At 33.9% G+C, this 16,877-nt stretch overlaps 1 protein-coding gene across 4 annotated transcripts in view; it reads left to right on the forward strand.

Annotated features, from left to right (window-relative positions):
• Positions 1-16,877, forward strand: part of MYO6 (myosin VI) — a 145,768-nt gene that overhangs the window by 70,968 nt on the left and 57,923 nt on the right. For all 4 annotated transcript variants that reach the window (XM_049652883.1, XM_049652884.1, XM_049652885.1 and 1 more), the window contains exons 5-11: positions 281-410; positions 2,827-2,932; positions 4,121-4,176; positions 8,701-8,798; positions 9,117-9,281; positions 11,675-11,755; positions 14,419-14,599. In XM_049652883.1, the coding sequence (XP_049508840.1) occupies positions 281-410; positions 2,827-2,932; positions 4,121-4,176; positions 8,701-8,798; positions 9,117-9,281; positions 11,675-11,755; positions 14,419-14,599 (817 nt within the window). The remainder of the gene's footprint in view (positions 1-280; positions 411-2,826; positions 2,933-4,120; positions 4,177-8,700; positions 8,799-9,116; positions 9,282-11,674; positions 11,756-14,418; positions 14,600-16,877) is intronic.

Genomic DNA, 16,877 nt, shown 5'->3' on the forward strand with positions numbered 1-16,877 from the left:
AATGCTTATTTGTGAGAGAGAGGGAAAGAGAACACGCATGTGCGAGAGCAAGTGGAGGAGGGGCAGAGAGAACAGGAGACACGGAATCCCAAGCAGGCTTCAGACTCTGAGCTGTCAGCACAGAGCCTGACGTGGGGCTCGAACTCACAAACTGCAAGATCATGACCTGGGCCGAAGGCAGACACTTAACCACTGAGGCACCCAGGCACCCTGACCCTTGTTTGGTTTTAAATGAAAATGAACTATTGGAAAATTTTACATTTATGCCTTTTCTGTTTAGACATATGTCGCCAACATTCTGATTGCAGTGAACCCATACTTTGACATACCTAAAATATATTCTTCAGAAACAATAAAGTCGTATCAAGGAAAATCTCTTGGAACAATGCCACCTCATGTCTTTGCAATTGGTAAGTAATTTAATTGTATTTTAATTTTTTGCCTTATACAAATTTGCTGTTTTTCTTTTGGGTTAATAAAAGATACCATGAATTGAATATGTATTTTGGTGGGCCTTTATGCATTTTGAATGTATCACCTTTATTTAGGAGCATGTATCTTATACTGGATAGGGAAGACTACTTTTGCAGAATGGGGCAATTGTACATCATTATTTTTGTTAAATGTCTGTGTCCTCTTAAGTTTGTCCACCCAGTTGAAAGTAGGACATAATAAAAGCTGACATAATGGTTCTTTTTGACTTCTCAGCACGATTAGCTCCATCTTGAAAGTGTCCTTCTTCATAGCTTTGGAGCTCAGACTTTCCAGTGTTACCCAGGTCATCACTTGTGAGGGTGTTACTAGGGCTAGATAAGAGTTTGTTAAGAGCTGACGTTTTCCATGCCTTATCTTGCATCAGGGGTTTATAGAATATTAAGGATTGAAAACGATATATGCTTCTAGGGAATCTGTGTGGGAAGATAGCAGTCTTTGCTTTCTCGGGTCTTCTCTCATTTTTTTTTTTTTTTTTAAGTTTATTTATTTTGAGAGAGGGAGAGAGCATGAGTAAGGAAGGGGCAGAGAGAGAAGGAGAGAGAGAGAATCCCAAGCAGGCTCAGAGCCCATCGTGGGGCTTGAAGTCATGAACCGTGAGATCACCACCTGATCCAAAGTCAGATGCTTAACTGAGTGAGCCACCCAGGTGCCCAGGTTTTCTCTCATCTTGAAGGACTTTAGCTCTGAGGAACATAGAGATGGAGCTTTTTGACACACATACTCTCATAGCTGGTGACTGCAAGTACAAAGATGTTAGTTAACCCTTTGGATCCAGACATAACCAACAGTTAAGTGCTGACATGTTTTGGTACTAGTTCTTGGTGCAGTCTGTTTCGCTTTGGGCTTTCTTTTCATGCCTGTGTTTTGGCCAAGCTAGGCTTCACTTCCTAATTTGGCTGACTTGTGTACTGTGTACTACTACACAGAGTGACTGTGTCACCCAAATCCAGTGCAATAGCAGATTGACTTTTAGTTCTGAGATGCTCTGATGGTCGTTAGTATGCTTTCTATGATAAGCTAGCAAAATGGTACAAAATCCTTAGAACCTGAATATGACCAAGCTCATTACTGGAGAGAAATTATATGTTCAAAATGTAAATAAACTGACTTTTATTTTTAGTTCTTTACTGTTAAACATATTTAGAATGATATGAAAGTGAGTGGAACAGATTGCTGATAAATTGGGCAGAAGGATGTGTATACTCTTGCATGTAGTTTGCATTTGGTCTAATAGAGTAAAAGCCATTTGTAAAGCCTTTTCTTCACTTGTATGGGTAGCATATGTCTGAAGTGAGAAATAATTGTGTTATAGGGTTAAATTGGTTAGAACCTAATTTTGAATTAAAATTGTTTTTAAATTAAAAAAAAATTTTAATTTATTTTTTAGGGAGAGGGGAAGAGAGTGTGTGTGTGTGCACGAGCAGGGGAGGGGCAGAGGAAGAGGGAGAGAGAAAATCTCAAGTAGGCTCCATGCCCAGTGAGGAGCCCAATGCAGGCTCAATCTCATGACCCTGAGATCATGACCTGAGCTGAAATCAAGAGTCAGAGACTGAGCCACCCAGGCACCCCTGAATTAAAATTGTTTTAATATGAGACTACTTTAACAGAATTAAATTGTGCTCAACTTGTGTTTTTAATACTACCACACAGATTTTGCATTTATGTATTTATTTTCTCCAGCAGAACTTTTGTTTGCCAGATTTCTTAATTGGTAGGTGTTAACTTGCTTTTCTCTGGGGCCCTCATTAGTTATACATTGTGAGCATTTTGTTTTGTTTTGTTTTTTTTTAGACCTGCTTTGGAATTGGGAAGAACTGAGCCACAGCTCATAATATGAAAACATTTTAGTGCAAAAAATTAAGAGTTGTTTATTTGGATTTCATATTACTTAGCTGTCAGGGTAGTAAGATAGGACATTTAGTGTAAAAACTATTTAGAGATGTTTTGAACACTTGAGTGATTTTATTTTAAAATGTTACTAGCTGTATGGGTGCCTGGGTGGCTCAGTTGGTTAAGCCTCCGACATCGGCTTGGGTCATGATCTCATGGTCTGTGAGTTTGAGCCCCTCGTCAGGCTCTGTGCTGACAGCTCTGAGCCTGGAGCCTGCTTCAGATTCTGTGTCTCCCTCTCTCTCTGCCCCTACCTTGCTCAGTCTCTCTCTCTCTCAAAAAGTAAATAAACATTAAAATTTTTTAAATGTTACTAACTGTAAACATACATTTATAATTTCTTTAAGAGCAAGTGTTCTTTGATAGTAAAATAACTTTCAGTCATTTAGTAAATTTGTATTTAACACACTGCTCATTATTAATGTGTTATTTTAACCCTAGCTGATAAGGCTTTTAGAGACATGAAAGTGCTCAAGATGAGTCAGTCTATCATCGTATCTGGAGAATCAGGAGCTGGCAAAACAGAAAATACAAAATTTGTTTTAAGGTGAGGAGTATTTAGCTAACCTGAAATATTTTGAACAGGTTGTTTTTTTTTTGTTTTTTTTTTTTTATTTTTGGTAAAAAAATATCTATCTATCTATCGCATAACATCTATCTATCTATCTATCTATCGCATAACATTTACCAGTTCAAGCATTTCTAAGTGTGCAGTTCAGTAGTATTACATATATTCACATTGTTCACCTAATATCCAGGAATTTTTATTTCACAAAACTGAAACTGTGTGCTCATTGAACAACTCCATTTTCCCCTATCCCAGCCCCTGGCAATTACCTTTCTGCTTTCTGCTTCTGTGATTTTGACTACTCTAGATACCTCATATGAGTGAATCATACAGTATTTGTCTTTCTGTGACTGGCTTATTCCACTTACATAATGTCCTCAAATTTTATCCATGTTGTATCATGTGTCACAATTTCCTTTCCAAGGTGAATACACCTGTGGGGTATGAATATACCACATTTTGTTTACTCATTCATTCATCAGTGGGTGCTTTGGTTATTTCCACGTCTTGGCTGTTAGGAATAGTGCTACTGTGAATGTGTTGTGAACAAAGAGATACAAATATGTCTTTCATTGAACAGGTTGACTTTGAATACATTTGCATACTTTATTTATTTTATTTTTTAAAAATATTTTATTTTTAAGTAATCTCTACACCCAGTGTGGAGCTTGAACCCACAACCTCCAGATCAAGAGTTGTATGCTCCACTGACTGAGTCAGCCAGGTACCCCTTCCATACTTTATGACACAGTTTAAAATGGTGGGGTCTTGGTGTACCTGGGTGGCTTAGTCAGTAAAGCGTCCGACTTCGGCTCAGGTCATGATCTCACAGCTTGTAAGTTCGCCTTGCATTGGGCTCTGTGCTGACAGCTCAGAGCCTGGAGCCTGCTTCCGATTCTGTGTCCCTCTCTCGCTCTTCCTGTCTCCTGCTCATGCTCTGTCTCTCTCTTGCTCTTTCTCTCTCAAGAATAAATAAAACATTAAAAAAAAATGTTTAAAAAGCTATAACAGAATAGTTGCATTTAAATATAAATTTGTAAATTTTAAATAAATAGTTGTAGTGGTGATCCAAGTTTAAATTTTACATGTGTTAAATGATATTAAAATTACAAATATAATATGTACAATATTACAGTCATGTAAATTTTTTACCTGTATTTTAAACAGATACCTGACTGAATCCTATGGAACAGGTCAAGATATTGATGATAGAATTGTTGAAGGTATTGTTAATTTTTTAAATTCTTATTTTTTATTGTTAGATATGTACTGAAATTGACTTATGAGAATCCTCTAGGTGGTCTGGAATGTTCTCCCAGAGATCCAAAAGTCCCTTCCATTTCCTACAAATCTTTGCTCATGTATATTCTCCTTTATTTAATATCTGTTGTCTTCCCTCTCACCCCAGGTAAGTGTTAAGAGGGCAGAGATTTTTATCTATTACAGTTCCCTGGAATAGTGTTTAATACGTGGGATATGATCCATAAATATGTTTTGGATGAATGAAACAAATATAGGATACTTTCTGGTCTCCTGTTTGTTTAGTTGACCCTGTGTTTTGTAAAAAAGGAGAGAGGAAGAGGGTTATTTGGAATTAAAATGCTTTTTTGGGGAAATCATTTTAATGAATAGGTACAGTTGGAAGGCAGGAGTCTGTAAATTGATTTCCTTAAGGTCAGTGCTTGCATACCCCTTACCAAGTCTTCTTGTACCTCATTTGGAAACAACTGTTCCAGTCTACCACCGTGTTGAATCTGTACCACCCTCCTGCATCATAGATTCCTCTCTGGTCTCCCCACTTAAGTTTTTGCTTCCCTGTAATCTATTCTCTGTGTGGAAATTGGGATGATCTTTTCAATCTTTTAATGGCTTAATATTGCTCTGAAGATACAGCTGCAAATCTGTAACATCACTAACAGTGCTCTGTGTGGTCTGGCCTCTGTCTCCTTTGCTCTAATTGAGCCATGTTTCCTTTGAGTCCTTATACTTTATTCATGGTGGTCTCCTTGTAGTTTTATGAGGTGTTTTGAGCCTATGTGGACACTCCTTCTCCTTCCTCCTTCCTCACTTTCTGGTATGAGGCAGTCAGTAAATATTTTCATAATGATGATGATGAAGTTAACATATGGAGATGTATTACACATTGTCTGATTTGCTGAAAATCTGTTCCTAATTTGAATCCCTACAGAATGAGGTAAGTACTATTTTATCCCTACTTTACAGATTAAAAACTGAGGTAAAAAGATTTTAAGTAACTTGCTGAAGAGCATATAGCTCATCAGTTGTGGAAGTGGGATATAAACTCAGGCATCTTAAGAAAAAAAATAAACTCAGGCATTGTAACTATGTGCTGTACTGAGAGCAGATTTTAATACTCTTAGTATTTTAAAGAAAAATTTCAGTTGGACAGAAATTTATTGAGGGGCTTCTGTGTTCATTCATTTTGCTACATTATAGCTAGCAGGTGTTATGTTCTTTTTTTCACAGTTGTGAAATATGAGTGTGGATGAACGTAAATTCAACTCTGATAAACATTTTTAAAGTTTGCAGCAATCATGTTTTTCATGTTTCTTGACATAATTTTATAGTTTTACTTATAGTTCTCACTGTGCTTTTGTAACATACCCAGGTTTGAAGATCTAATAAGTAGTGGTTAATTCACAGTAAAGTACCTCACTTTAATGAGGGAATCACCCTTTAAAATTGAATAAATAAAAAGAACAAATTATGAGTTAATTCAATAAAATACTAATTAGTATTCTGATTTGTTTACTTGAGGTACAAATGTGCTTGCAAATTGGATATAAACCTGGTTTCTTCTGTGAGAATGTAGTGTACAACATGTAGAGTGCTGTAGTTGAGAAAAGTTGGAAAGTGTTATTCCAGCTCCTTACTAGAGGATAGTAGATGTTAACTAGAAGAACATAGAAATCATTTGGTGGCGTCTTCAACTGAAAATTGGTTGTTGGTTTTAGAATGAATGTATCAATAATATTACTGTAATTTTCTAGTAGGCTCTTATCCTAATTTTGGATATTTTACTTAATATATTAAACCCTTCAGCAAAAACTAGTAGATCTCTGTAGAGGAGTTGGGGAGACCTGTAATTGAGTTCCCCTTTTGCCACTAGCCAGTCATGTGGCTTTCCATAAGTCAGTTGATTTTGTTAGGCCTCAGTTTTCTTGCTCATCTGAAAGGTTAGATGTATATGCAAACATTTTTCAGTTTTAATACTTTGTTACTTTTTTTTTGGAAAGTGAAACAATCGGAAAGTGATCTTTAAAAGAGTTTGGATACTTGTTAATAAGCTTTCTACTGTGGATTGTGTAAGAGAGATGGACTTTAATAAAATGTTTCATAAAAATATTATAGTAATAAGCATCATAAAGCAGTTTATGAGGCTGCAGATGGAGAAACATGTAAGATTGGCACTAATCTAGTATATTTATAGTTGAGACTGGTGAGTATAAGAATAGAGTCCAGTAAATCTTCCTTAGTCATATGTGTGTAGATTATAAGATAAAAACAATTAAAATTTTACATTTGTTCATTGGGAGTTTAAGTTTTTTTTTTTCTTATTAAGCTTTTTATTGTAATTCCATTATAGTTAACATAAGTGTTACATTAGTTTCAGGTGTACAATATAGTGATTCAGCAGTTCTGTACATCATTTCTCAGTGCTCATCATAAGTGTACTCTTCTTAATCCCTTTTGCCTATTTAACCCATCCCCCTACTCACCTCCCCTCTGACATGCTTTATTTTAAACAAGTACTCTTGTTTAAAGTTGTTATTTTTTTTTTCAACAAGAACATTTTTTACTTGAAGCATACTTCAGAATACGGGTTCTAAAAGATATGTATAAAACATTCCATTCAAGAAAAATAGAATACACATTTTCCTCAGGTACACATAGAAGAATCCCCTGGTTAAATCACATAAAAAGAGACATGACAAATAGTATAAATTTAAGAAGTCTGATAGCATACCAAGTATATTCTCTAACTACAGTGGTACAAAACTAGAGATCAACAATAAAACAAAGCTGGAAAATGTACAATGTAAATACTAAATATTTAATATGTAAATATTTAATAACACACTATCACACAAACAGTGGACCAAGTGGGAAATCATGTGGCAAATCAAAATAGGTTTCAAAAGAAAAAAGCAACACAATATTCCAAGACCTATGGGATGCAGCAAAAGCCGATGTTAGAGTGAAATTTATGCTATAAATGCTTGTATTAAGAAAAAAAGTTCAAGTAAACAATTTCACATTACACCACAAGGACCTAGAAAAAGAAGAAACTTAGCTGAATTTAGTAGAGGAAGGAAAGCACGAAGAAAAATCAGAAATAAATAAAGTGGAGGCCAGAATAAACAATAACATAACAGTGAAAGGAATGACCAGGGGTGCCTGGGTGGCTCAGTCATTTGAGCGTCCAGCTTCAGCTCAGGTCATGATCTTGCAGTTTTGTGGGTTCGAGCCCCGTGTTGGGCTGTGTGCTGACAGCTTTGAGCCTGAAGCGTGCTTTGGATTCTGTGTCTGCCTCTCTCTGCTCCTCCCCCATTCATGTTCTGTCTCTCTCTCTCAAAAATAAACATTAAAAAAAAAAAAAAGACCTGGAAACCAAAATGACAAATGGAAAACAGTACAACAGGTAACCATAGAAATATGTAGTATGATAACAGATTTACTGTAAACAGTTATATACTAACAAATCAGATAACTTAGAAGAAAACCAGATAATTCCTAAAGCACATAAGTTGCCACAACTGAATCATGAGTCTTGAATTCAAGAAACAGGAAATCTTCAACCTATAACAAGAACGAAAGTTGAATTAGGAATCAGAAATTTCCCAGGACAGAAAAAGCTGACCACATGCACATGGCTTCATTGGCAAATTCTTCTACCAAGCATTTAAAAAAAATAATGACAATCTTTATCAAAATCTTACAAATAATGGCATAAAGGGAACACATTCAAAATCATTCCATGAGGTCAGTACCACCCTGACACCAAAGCAGGATAAAACAATACAAGAATAAAAAAAAGTCTAGTTTGTGTGATAGAAGTACTGCTACTTTCTTTTGACATTTGTTTGTATGATAAATGTTTCTCCACCCCAGCACTCTCAATCTGCAGGTGTATTTAGCTTTAAAATGAGTCTCTTATAGGCTGGGGTTTTAGAAACAATTTTTCTGAGGACCTTTTTTAGTCATTCTGTAAACTAATTTGTTAGATGTACATGAAAAAAATGGTAAATCTGGAGGTTTTACTCATATATAAAACAGTTTAGGAAGGTAAGTCAACTAATACCTTCTTGCTTGTATTTTGTTCACCAGAGATTTGCTCTTTTCCATATTATGATCACTACTCCTTTAGTAAAGATGATGCACTTGTGAAAATCTTACAATTTTTAGGGAGTAATTTTCAAAGTTGAGTTATAAATTTTGTAACCTAATGACTTCTTAAAATTTAGTCTTTTCCATACCATTTACATTTTGTTTTTACATAATTTGAGTAATTTTCCCATCTTCTGTACTTTAATAGAGCTTGAATATAGTGGTAGTCAATAAATATTTGAGGAATTTGACATTACATGTGAATTACTTCATGTTAATATTTTTGAAGACATTTTTTCTATCTCTGTTAATAAGGAAACATACCGTGCATATTTATTGTTTTGTAACTTTCCTTTATGCTATTTTTTGATGGAATATTTTTATGTCTTTTTCAATAGCTAACCCACTCTTAGAAGCCTTTGGAAATGCAAAGACTGTTCGCAACAATAATAGCAGTAGATTTGGAAAATTTGTAGAAATACATTTCAATGAAAAGGTGAGTAACTGTGTTTTGAGATGATATGTTTGAGAAGTGTTTTTCTAAAGGTCTTGATAGCATTGGTGCTGTACTTGAACTCATGGTAAATCCATTTAAGTTTTTCTCTGTTACTTTAGATAGTGGGGAGAATATATATATTCATTATAATCTTTATAAATATTCTTTATTTAGTTATCTGCTTTTCCCCCTTTATTTGATAAATATTACAACCTCTTTGATAGACGAATGGTTAGTAGCAACATAATTTAACATCGGTAGATTATACTTTCAGACTTTAAATGCAAACATGTATTTTCTCTCTGTTTTGTTTTTTAGAGTTCAGTTGTTGGAGGATTTGTTTCACATTACCTTCTAGAGAAATCTAGGATCTGTGTTCAAGGCAAAGAGGAAAGGAATTATCATATCTTTTATAGGTTGTGTGCTGGTGCTTCTGAAGATATTAGGGAAAAACTTCATTTGAACTCCCCAGATAATTTTCGGGTAGGTGGATGAAAAGAAATTACATACAATTTTTGCAAATGGACTTGCCTTTGATTCTAAAACTTATTTTAGTGAATTTTAATTTCTAGTTGTATGTAACTTACATTGAATCCAGTGTAATGTGATAACATGTAGATCTCTACTGAGATTTACTGCTGAATTTATAATATAACACTATCTGAAGAGATATGAAATGGATAGATGAAAGGATAGATATGAAACCAGTTATCAATTTAAACTCAATAAGAAATTTATAATAGTTCTATAATGCTAGCTTTAAAGTTATTTTTGACACGTTAAAAAAAAAAGTTTGACCACTGAATTAATAAAGGATGTATGATTGTCTCTCTTAATTCAACAGCAGATATTTATTGCTTGCCCCCTGGGTACCAGGCATTGTGCCTGGGTGAAAAAGATGAACAGTTCCTGCTCGTGAGAAATTTAGAATCTGGTCAGAAACACACACACATGCAAACACACACAGTCTGACTGATAGGTTGAATGATAAGAAAGAGGTGTGCATAGGATGTTGGGGATTTTGGAAAAGCTTACATTAATAACTGATGCTTGATTAGAATCTTGAAGAATTTTCAAGTATTAGCTAGAGGAAGAAAGATGCAAAGAGTATTCCTAGTAGGTGGAAAAAGATGAAGAAAGAAAGACAAGAAAAAGCTTAAAGAGTATGGCAGGAAGTGGTGGAAAGTGAGGCTAAAGAGTTTGGTCTTAACTTCTATAGTTAATAAGGAGCTACTGAAGAGATTTAAGTAGAAAGTTGGATATCAGGTCTATACTTCTGGCTTTAATATGGAGGGTGGTTTTAAAGGGGGTATGGGAGGGGATGGATAGAAATTGCAACTATGGATGAATTAGTTGGTAACCCATGGCTATAGTCGAAATAAGTTACTTACTGCCTGAATTTGGTTTAGCAATGGGAAGGTTACAGAGGAGGGGATGTGCAAAATATTGAGGTAAAATTGATAGGACTTGGAGACTGAATATGGTAGGGAGAAGCAGGATTCTGGAATAATTTTTTAGATTTGACTAGGGTAACTGGGTGGATGTAAATACCAAACAAGGGCCAGATGGAAGATTTGTGGCATATAGGATGAGTTTAGTTTTGGAACCTATGGATCATCTAAGGAGAGAAGATTAGAAGACAGTTGGTCTTCTAATCTGAAGGTCATTGTTGGTGCTGTAGTGATAGGTTTGGGAGATGTCAGAACTCTGGTAGTAGTTAAAAGTATGACCATGAGTAGATGAGATTGTTCAGGGAGATTTTGTAATGTAGAGAAGCAGGTGCCAGATCCAGACTCTGGAGTTGAAGAATATGAACGGTGAAGAGTTGCCCAGGAAAGAAAGCACAAGTTGGGTTGTGAGAGAAGTACAAGGAAAATGAGGAGTGCCAAGAATCACAAGCCAATACAGTTTCAAGAAGTGGTGACTGGGGATGGTTAGCATAATTTACAGATTTGCAGCTAGGAAACTGTGTCCCTGTGTGGAATATGTGGGAATCATGGAAATGGATAAGGAATGCAATTTGAATAAAGTTCTCCGAGTGATTCTGATAGTTCTCTTTGGGCAGGAGTCTTCCGCTTGAGAATTGTGACACATATTATATTTAATTATTGTTCTGTGTGTGTGTTTGCAATTCAGCTTTTCTTTATTACTTCAGTTTATTTTAATCTGTATTTGGAAAATTTAAAACTACTGTTTTAAAATGCTGTATAACTGCCTCTATTTATATGCTTCTACAATGTCCCACCTTCTCTAGAGCTCATCAGATTAATTGGAATGTGAAGTTAGTTGCCCACAGTATCTTCATAAAAGTAGAAGAGGTATTTCTCTACAATGATTTTTAGAAAAGGAGTATAAGTTATTATGAATCATATGAAATTTAATAATGATGGTGTGGCTTTGTTGACATTGTGTTAATGATAAGGTAATGGTACCATTCTTGTCTTACTTTAGTATTTCTTTCTATTTGGAGAACTAGGAGCATATTTTTTTTTGCGTGTCTCAGATTGTATAGCCTTTCCTGGCACAATGGCAGGCATCCTAGGAAGGCAGCTGCTGAAATTCTTTATTAGGTCAGAAAGTTTCCTGCCTCTAAAATTACTGCCCTTTAAAAATAGGAAAGATTTAATGGTATTGATTTTTATATTAACTATTTAATTTAATCTACTTTCAGGAATTAGGATTTTCAACATTCCTGGTTTGATTAGGAGTAAAAGGTTTATAATATATAGCAGTATCGATTGTAATTGAAAGATTAAATGATATTCAGGTTATATTTAAAAATTCTTTTTGGTTACCCCTGTTTGATAAATTGTGTTTTCTTCTGTATTATTTTCATGTGGGTCATATTTGTTTTATTTTAAATTTCTTTTTCCTAGTATTTAAACCGAGGCTGCACTAGATACTTTGCTAACAAAGAAACTGACAAACAGATTTTACAGAACCGAAAAAGTCCTGAGGTATAGTAGGCTATTTTTTTAAATTAAAATCTTTAATGTAAAAAAATCATGCTGAAAGATACATTTTTTATTTTGGAGCCTAAATCATATTTCTTACTTTTAGGTTTATACTTTAAAAACTAAATGCTCGTTCAAGTCTCTCTCACGGTGTATAACTCTGTCCCTCTCTTGGTATCTACAGAAGCGACACATTTTGGTTCTTCTTGGTTAGGCCTCAATGCAGTGCTCTTCTCTGGTTCTTTTTCCCCCACGTGAGGGTATTATATTGCCTAAGAATTATCCTTTGCTAACATTTTCAAAACTTACTCTCACATTACCCACTTAGGATTAAGTATAAAATATGTTCTTCATAAGTTATTTTCTACTTTAAGCCTGAAGTAAGCTTTGAAGTAGACATTAAATAGGGTAAGCATTCTTGTGAACTAATGCTTATATATTATTGTATTTCTCTTTAAAACATTGTATTTCTATAATATATATTGATGTTACTAAATTATTATATTTCTGAGAGTAATTAGAAGTAATTATACTATTAATTATTTTAAAAATATTAAATCCTTAATCTAAAAATCTACAACTCTTACAAATTTTAATATGTGACATTCAAGTAGTAAGTAGTATTAAGTTGTAGCTAATCAAGGAGTTTAAATTATGAAATAGTCAGGATTAATTATAGGGACTAGTTCATTTTGCCTTTATGAATTTTATTTAAAGATTTATATGAATATTTAGTTGTACAAGTTTTTATTATATGCACCTTTTAATGTGTGAATCAGATGTTTTTGTCTCTTTTCAAAATGAGTGAGATGAACTATGTTTCTAATATATTCATAGAAAAGAACAGAAAGCAAATAAAAATTCCCATTATTTTAAATTCTAAGCAGATGAGTACGTTAGTTTTTAAGTTGACATTTTATTTGTCATTTCAGACATAAATGTCCAAATTAAAAATTGTAAACTTTGTGTGACATTTATGGTTGGAACTTTAAGAAGTTACTTTAATATTTATTATGATATCTTTTTTTGTCATGATAATCTATATTTTTATAAGGCATCATTGAAATATAGAAATTGTATTCTTTCCACTAAGATAATGGAAACATTTACCTATGGGATAATGCAGCTGTCCTCAGGGAAGAAGATGTGTGTTTAAATGTGATCTTTGACATGGAAAAAACTAAGTAGAGAGGGAAGAAAACTGGATTTTGCTCTCCAAAGAATACCAAATACTCTTGGCATTCTGCTAAGAAAAAAAAAAAGTACTCTTTGTGATTCTAGAGGCAACATACTTTGTTAGGTATTTTACTATATTATTGAGTGTATATATAAAAATATATAAGTGAATAATGGATTAATATGTTTAAATTACTTTTTATGTCTTCTTTATCAGGAGGATGAGGTGATCATTTTGACTAATTAGAATCCTTCGCCTAGTTCCATTTGAGTGTCTAAGCTGTGTGCAATTTTTAGGAGAGTGCAGTATTTTTAGTCTGCCATAATAGCAATATATTCATTAACATTTGATTAGAAACAGTTTTTAAATGAAGTAACGATTCAGTTGCAAGACTAAAAATTCTGCATGGTCTGTGTTTTTTGTTAACTTTGGCTGCATGTGATCATTTCCTTTGCTGCTTTCAAGAATGAAGTTAAATTTCTTTATCTAGACATTTTCCAGAAATTTCACCCAAGCATAATTAAGCATTTTAAAGAATTTTGTGGAAAGATAATCCCAACTTTAGCTGGGAAGCAATTGGCAACTGGGAGGAAAAAAGTCTCCTAGAAGTGTCTTTAATGGGCAATTAATTCTGATGCTGTGTTACTTAATGTTTAATTTTACCTATTCATTGTCAAGTTCTGGAAAATTCCTAGTCCAGTTTCTCTGTGTCCAGTAACTTTTGTTTTTCTACTTCTAGTTTCTGCAGGCCTAACTTTCTTACTCCTTTTTCTGAGCTTTTTAATAAGTTCTAACAAATGAATACTTTAGATGTAAATTCTTTTAGCAAAGAAAACACATTTTTTTCTTTATTTTTTCTGAAATGTGAGTCATTGCATAAATTTTTACAGTAAACACAATGCTTATTAATACACTTTACCTCATATATGCTTATACAGAAAGATTTAAAAAGTGATTCTTAGGCCACGAAAATTGTTATTAGTCTGTCCACTATTTACCACTGCTGAATATTGGTGCAGTTGATGGCACTTAACCTAAAGGAGTATAATGTTAAGTGTTAGATTTGAATTTTTATTATCATTTTTTTACCTTAGTTCTTTTTGACCTCTGGATTAAGGTTGATTCCTTTCAACCACCGATATATTCTTATTTTTCAGTCAATTTATATTTTTATTTAACATATCCTAACATTATAATACATTAGAGCTAAAATTGTAATTTAGTTGGAAAACATCTCATTCCATCTTTTACTGATTTTTATTTAGATAATTTTAGATTCATGGGAAGTTGAAAGAAATAATACAGAAAGATCCTATGTACATTTTTCTCAGTCATTTAGTTTTTGAATTGTTAGAATAGTAAAGTTTTCCCATTGACATATTTTATTTTTGCATGTTATATATAGTGCATTAATAGACTTTGTGTAGTGGTTTTAATATACTTAAATAATGAGAAAAGAGCAGTTAATTGGTATCTTCTTGTTTTGTAGTATCTTAAGGCAGGTTCCTTGAAAGATCCTCTGTTAGATGACCATGGAGATTTTATTAGAATGTGCACAGCCATGAAAAAGATTGGTTTGGATGATGAAGAAAAGCTTGATCTGTTCCGGGTAGTAGCTGGTGTCCTGCACCTTGGAAATATTGATTTTGAGGAAGCTGGCAGCACCTCAGGTATTTTTCGTTGGTTCATTTGTTTGTGGTTGTTTTGTTTTAAAGAGGAATAAAATTAGAAGTTCTGTCATTTATTTGCAAATTCAATCTCTTTGTATGCAGGCTTTTTAATACCCTGAAATTTCTAGAATATATTGTGTTGTGTGGTAAATCTTGGAAATGAAGGATGCTGCATTATTAGTCATTATGAGCTCTGTTTTGAACAAGTCAGTGATACTAAGCGGAATAAATTCATTTTATGAAGGATAAGTAACCGTGACCAGCCAGAAGGGTCATATTTAGTTAAATTTTTCAACTGATAATTCTACTTTGCCAGTATGTGCACAGCATAATTCTCTACCATATATTAAGGTATTTTAACATTTTTCTGGTTCATTGATATAAACTTGGATCAGTTAATTAAGGCAATTGAATAGGTACCAGCCCATATACTTTATTATTTGGAAATGAAAATAGTTTATACGTTATGCAAATTAAAAAGAACATGTAAGTGCCTTCATGATAGTAACATTTGAACTCCAGTGTTTCTACATAAACAGTAAGACTTTTTATGTAATCTTAAGTTGGATCCATGAACACAGGGATTGGAAAACTGTGGCCCATGGCCAAATTTGACCAGCTGCCTATTTTTGCAAATAAAGTGTTGGTAGAACAAAGCCACACCCATTCATTTGAGCCTTGTCTGTGCCAGCTTTCATGCTACAGTGGCAGAGTTGAGTAGTTGTGACAGAAACTGTATGGCCAGCAAAGCCTAAGATCTGACACTTAGAGAAAAGATTATTGACTCCTATATAAATACATTATTAAAATATTTTATATTAAAAATAAGTTAAAAAATGTTGAAAGCACTATTTAATATAGTAGTCAATAACATGGACTTTAGTGTCAGATCCCAGAAGCTCTCTGACCTTTGCTTTTCTTTATATGTAAACAGCCCATGAGAAGTACTTTTAAAGTACAGTACCTAGCAATAGTATGCATATAAGGAAGGAGCACAAGAGGAAGGAAAAAAGAATATTTAAAAAATGTGTCTGCTTGGGGTAACTGAGTGATTCAGTTGGTTAAGTGTCCGACTCTTGGTCGTGATCAGCTCAGGTCGTGATCTGCCGGTTCATGGGATCGAGTCCTGTGTTGGGTTCCACACTGGCAATGCAGAGCCTGCTTGGGATTCTCTCTCTCCCTGTCTCTCTGTCCTTCCCTTGCTCATGCTCTCTCGTGCGTGCGCTGTCTCTCTCTCTCTCAAAATAAATAAACTTTAAAAAAATGTGTCTGCTATTTGCAAGACCCTTCATATTTTGCGTTTCATCGTAAACAACATATAATTATAATCTAAATTTCATAAAGATAATGAGGTAAGGGATATTATCTGCATTTTATGGAAGTGGAACCTGTACAGAAGTAATATGGTTACTAATGAAATTGTAGATGTGAGAACTGGGTTCCACCCACATCTAACTAACTCAGGTACTTGTGATAATTGGCCCAAATTACCCCAGTCTAAAACTTCCCAAGAGTCCTGATCTGTGAGTGAGCAGACTGGAATAGATGGTCTTCATTACTCTCAAATTTAATATCCTGTGATGCTGTGAAGTCAATAATGTCACATGCAACACAGTGTAGTTAAGAGTATAAATTCTTGAGCCAGAGTATTTGCCACTAGGGTAGTAACCTGCCTGTGTGGTCTTGGGCTGGCTCTCTGTCTCCGTTTCCTCACCTGTAAACTGAGGATAACAATAGTCCTTGCCTCATGTTGTATAGAGGAATAAATGAGTTAAATATTAAGTGATGTATATACTTATATCCAGTACATAATAATCACCATAAGTGTTTTTAATGATTAAGTAAAATAAAAATACAGATTAATTCCAGTTTAAAATGAAAAATAAAAAAAGCAAAATCAGGTATGTTCTTAGTGTGCAACATATTTTTAGTTTTTTTGAAGGATTTGAAATTTTTATTTCAAATTATCACCCTGTGGTAGCACATGCAGATGTATACAGAGATCATAAACGTGGTGTGATCCAGTAGTGGAAAAAGCACTTACACAGTCAAAAGGCAAATAATAGCATGTATTTACATTAACTTTTATTTTTCTTTTCAAACTTCCTTCTGTTGAAAATGAGCAGAAAGCAGAGCAGATTGTAAAGAGCCACTGAATGAAGAAAATTAATAAACTAGGCTATTTTTTTATTTTAATGGTTCAGATTTTATTAATCTCCATTTTTTCCTGTGACCCTTCCTATAGATCCAAATGGTTTCTTTCTAGTTAGAATGGATT

Source organism: Panthera uncia, assembly GCF_023721935.1.
Source record: "Panthera uncia isolate 11264 chromosome B2 unlocalized genomic scaffold, Puncia_PCG_1.0 HiC_scaffold_24, whole genome shotgun sequence".
Lineage (NCBI taxonomy): Eukaryota > Metazoa > Chordata > Mammalia > Carnivora > Felidae > Panthera > Panthera uncia.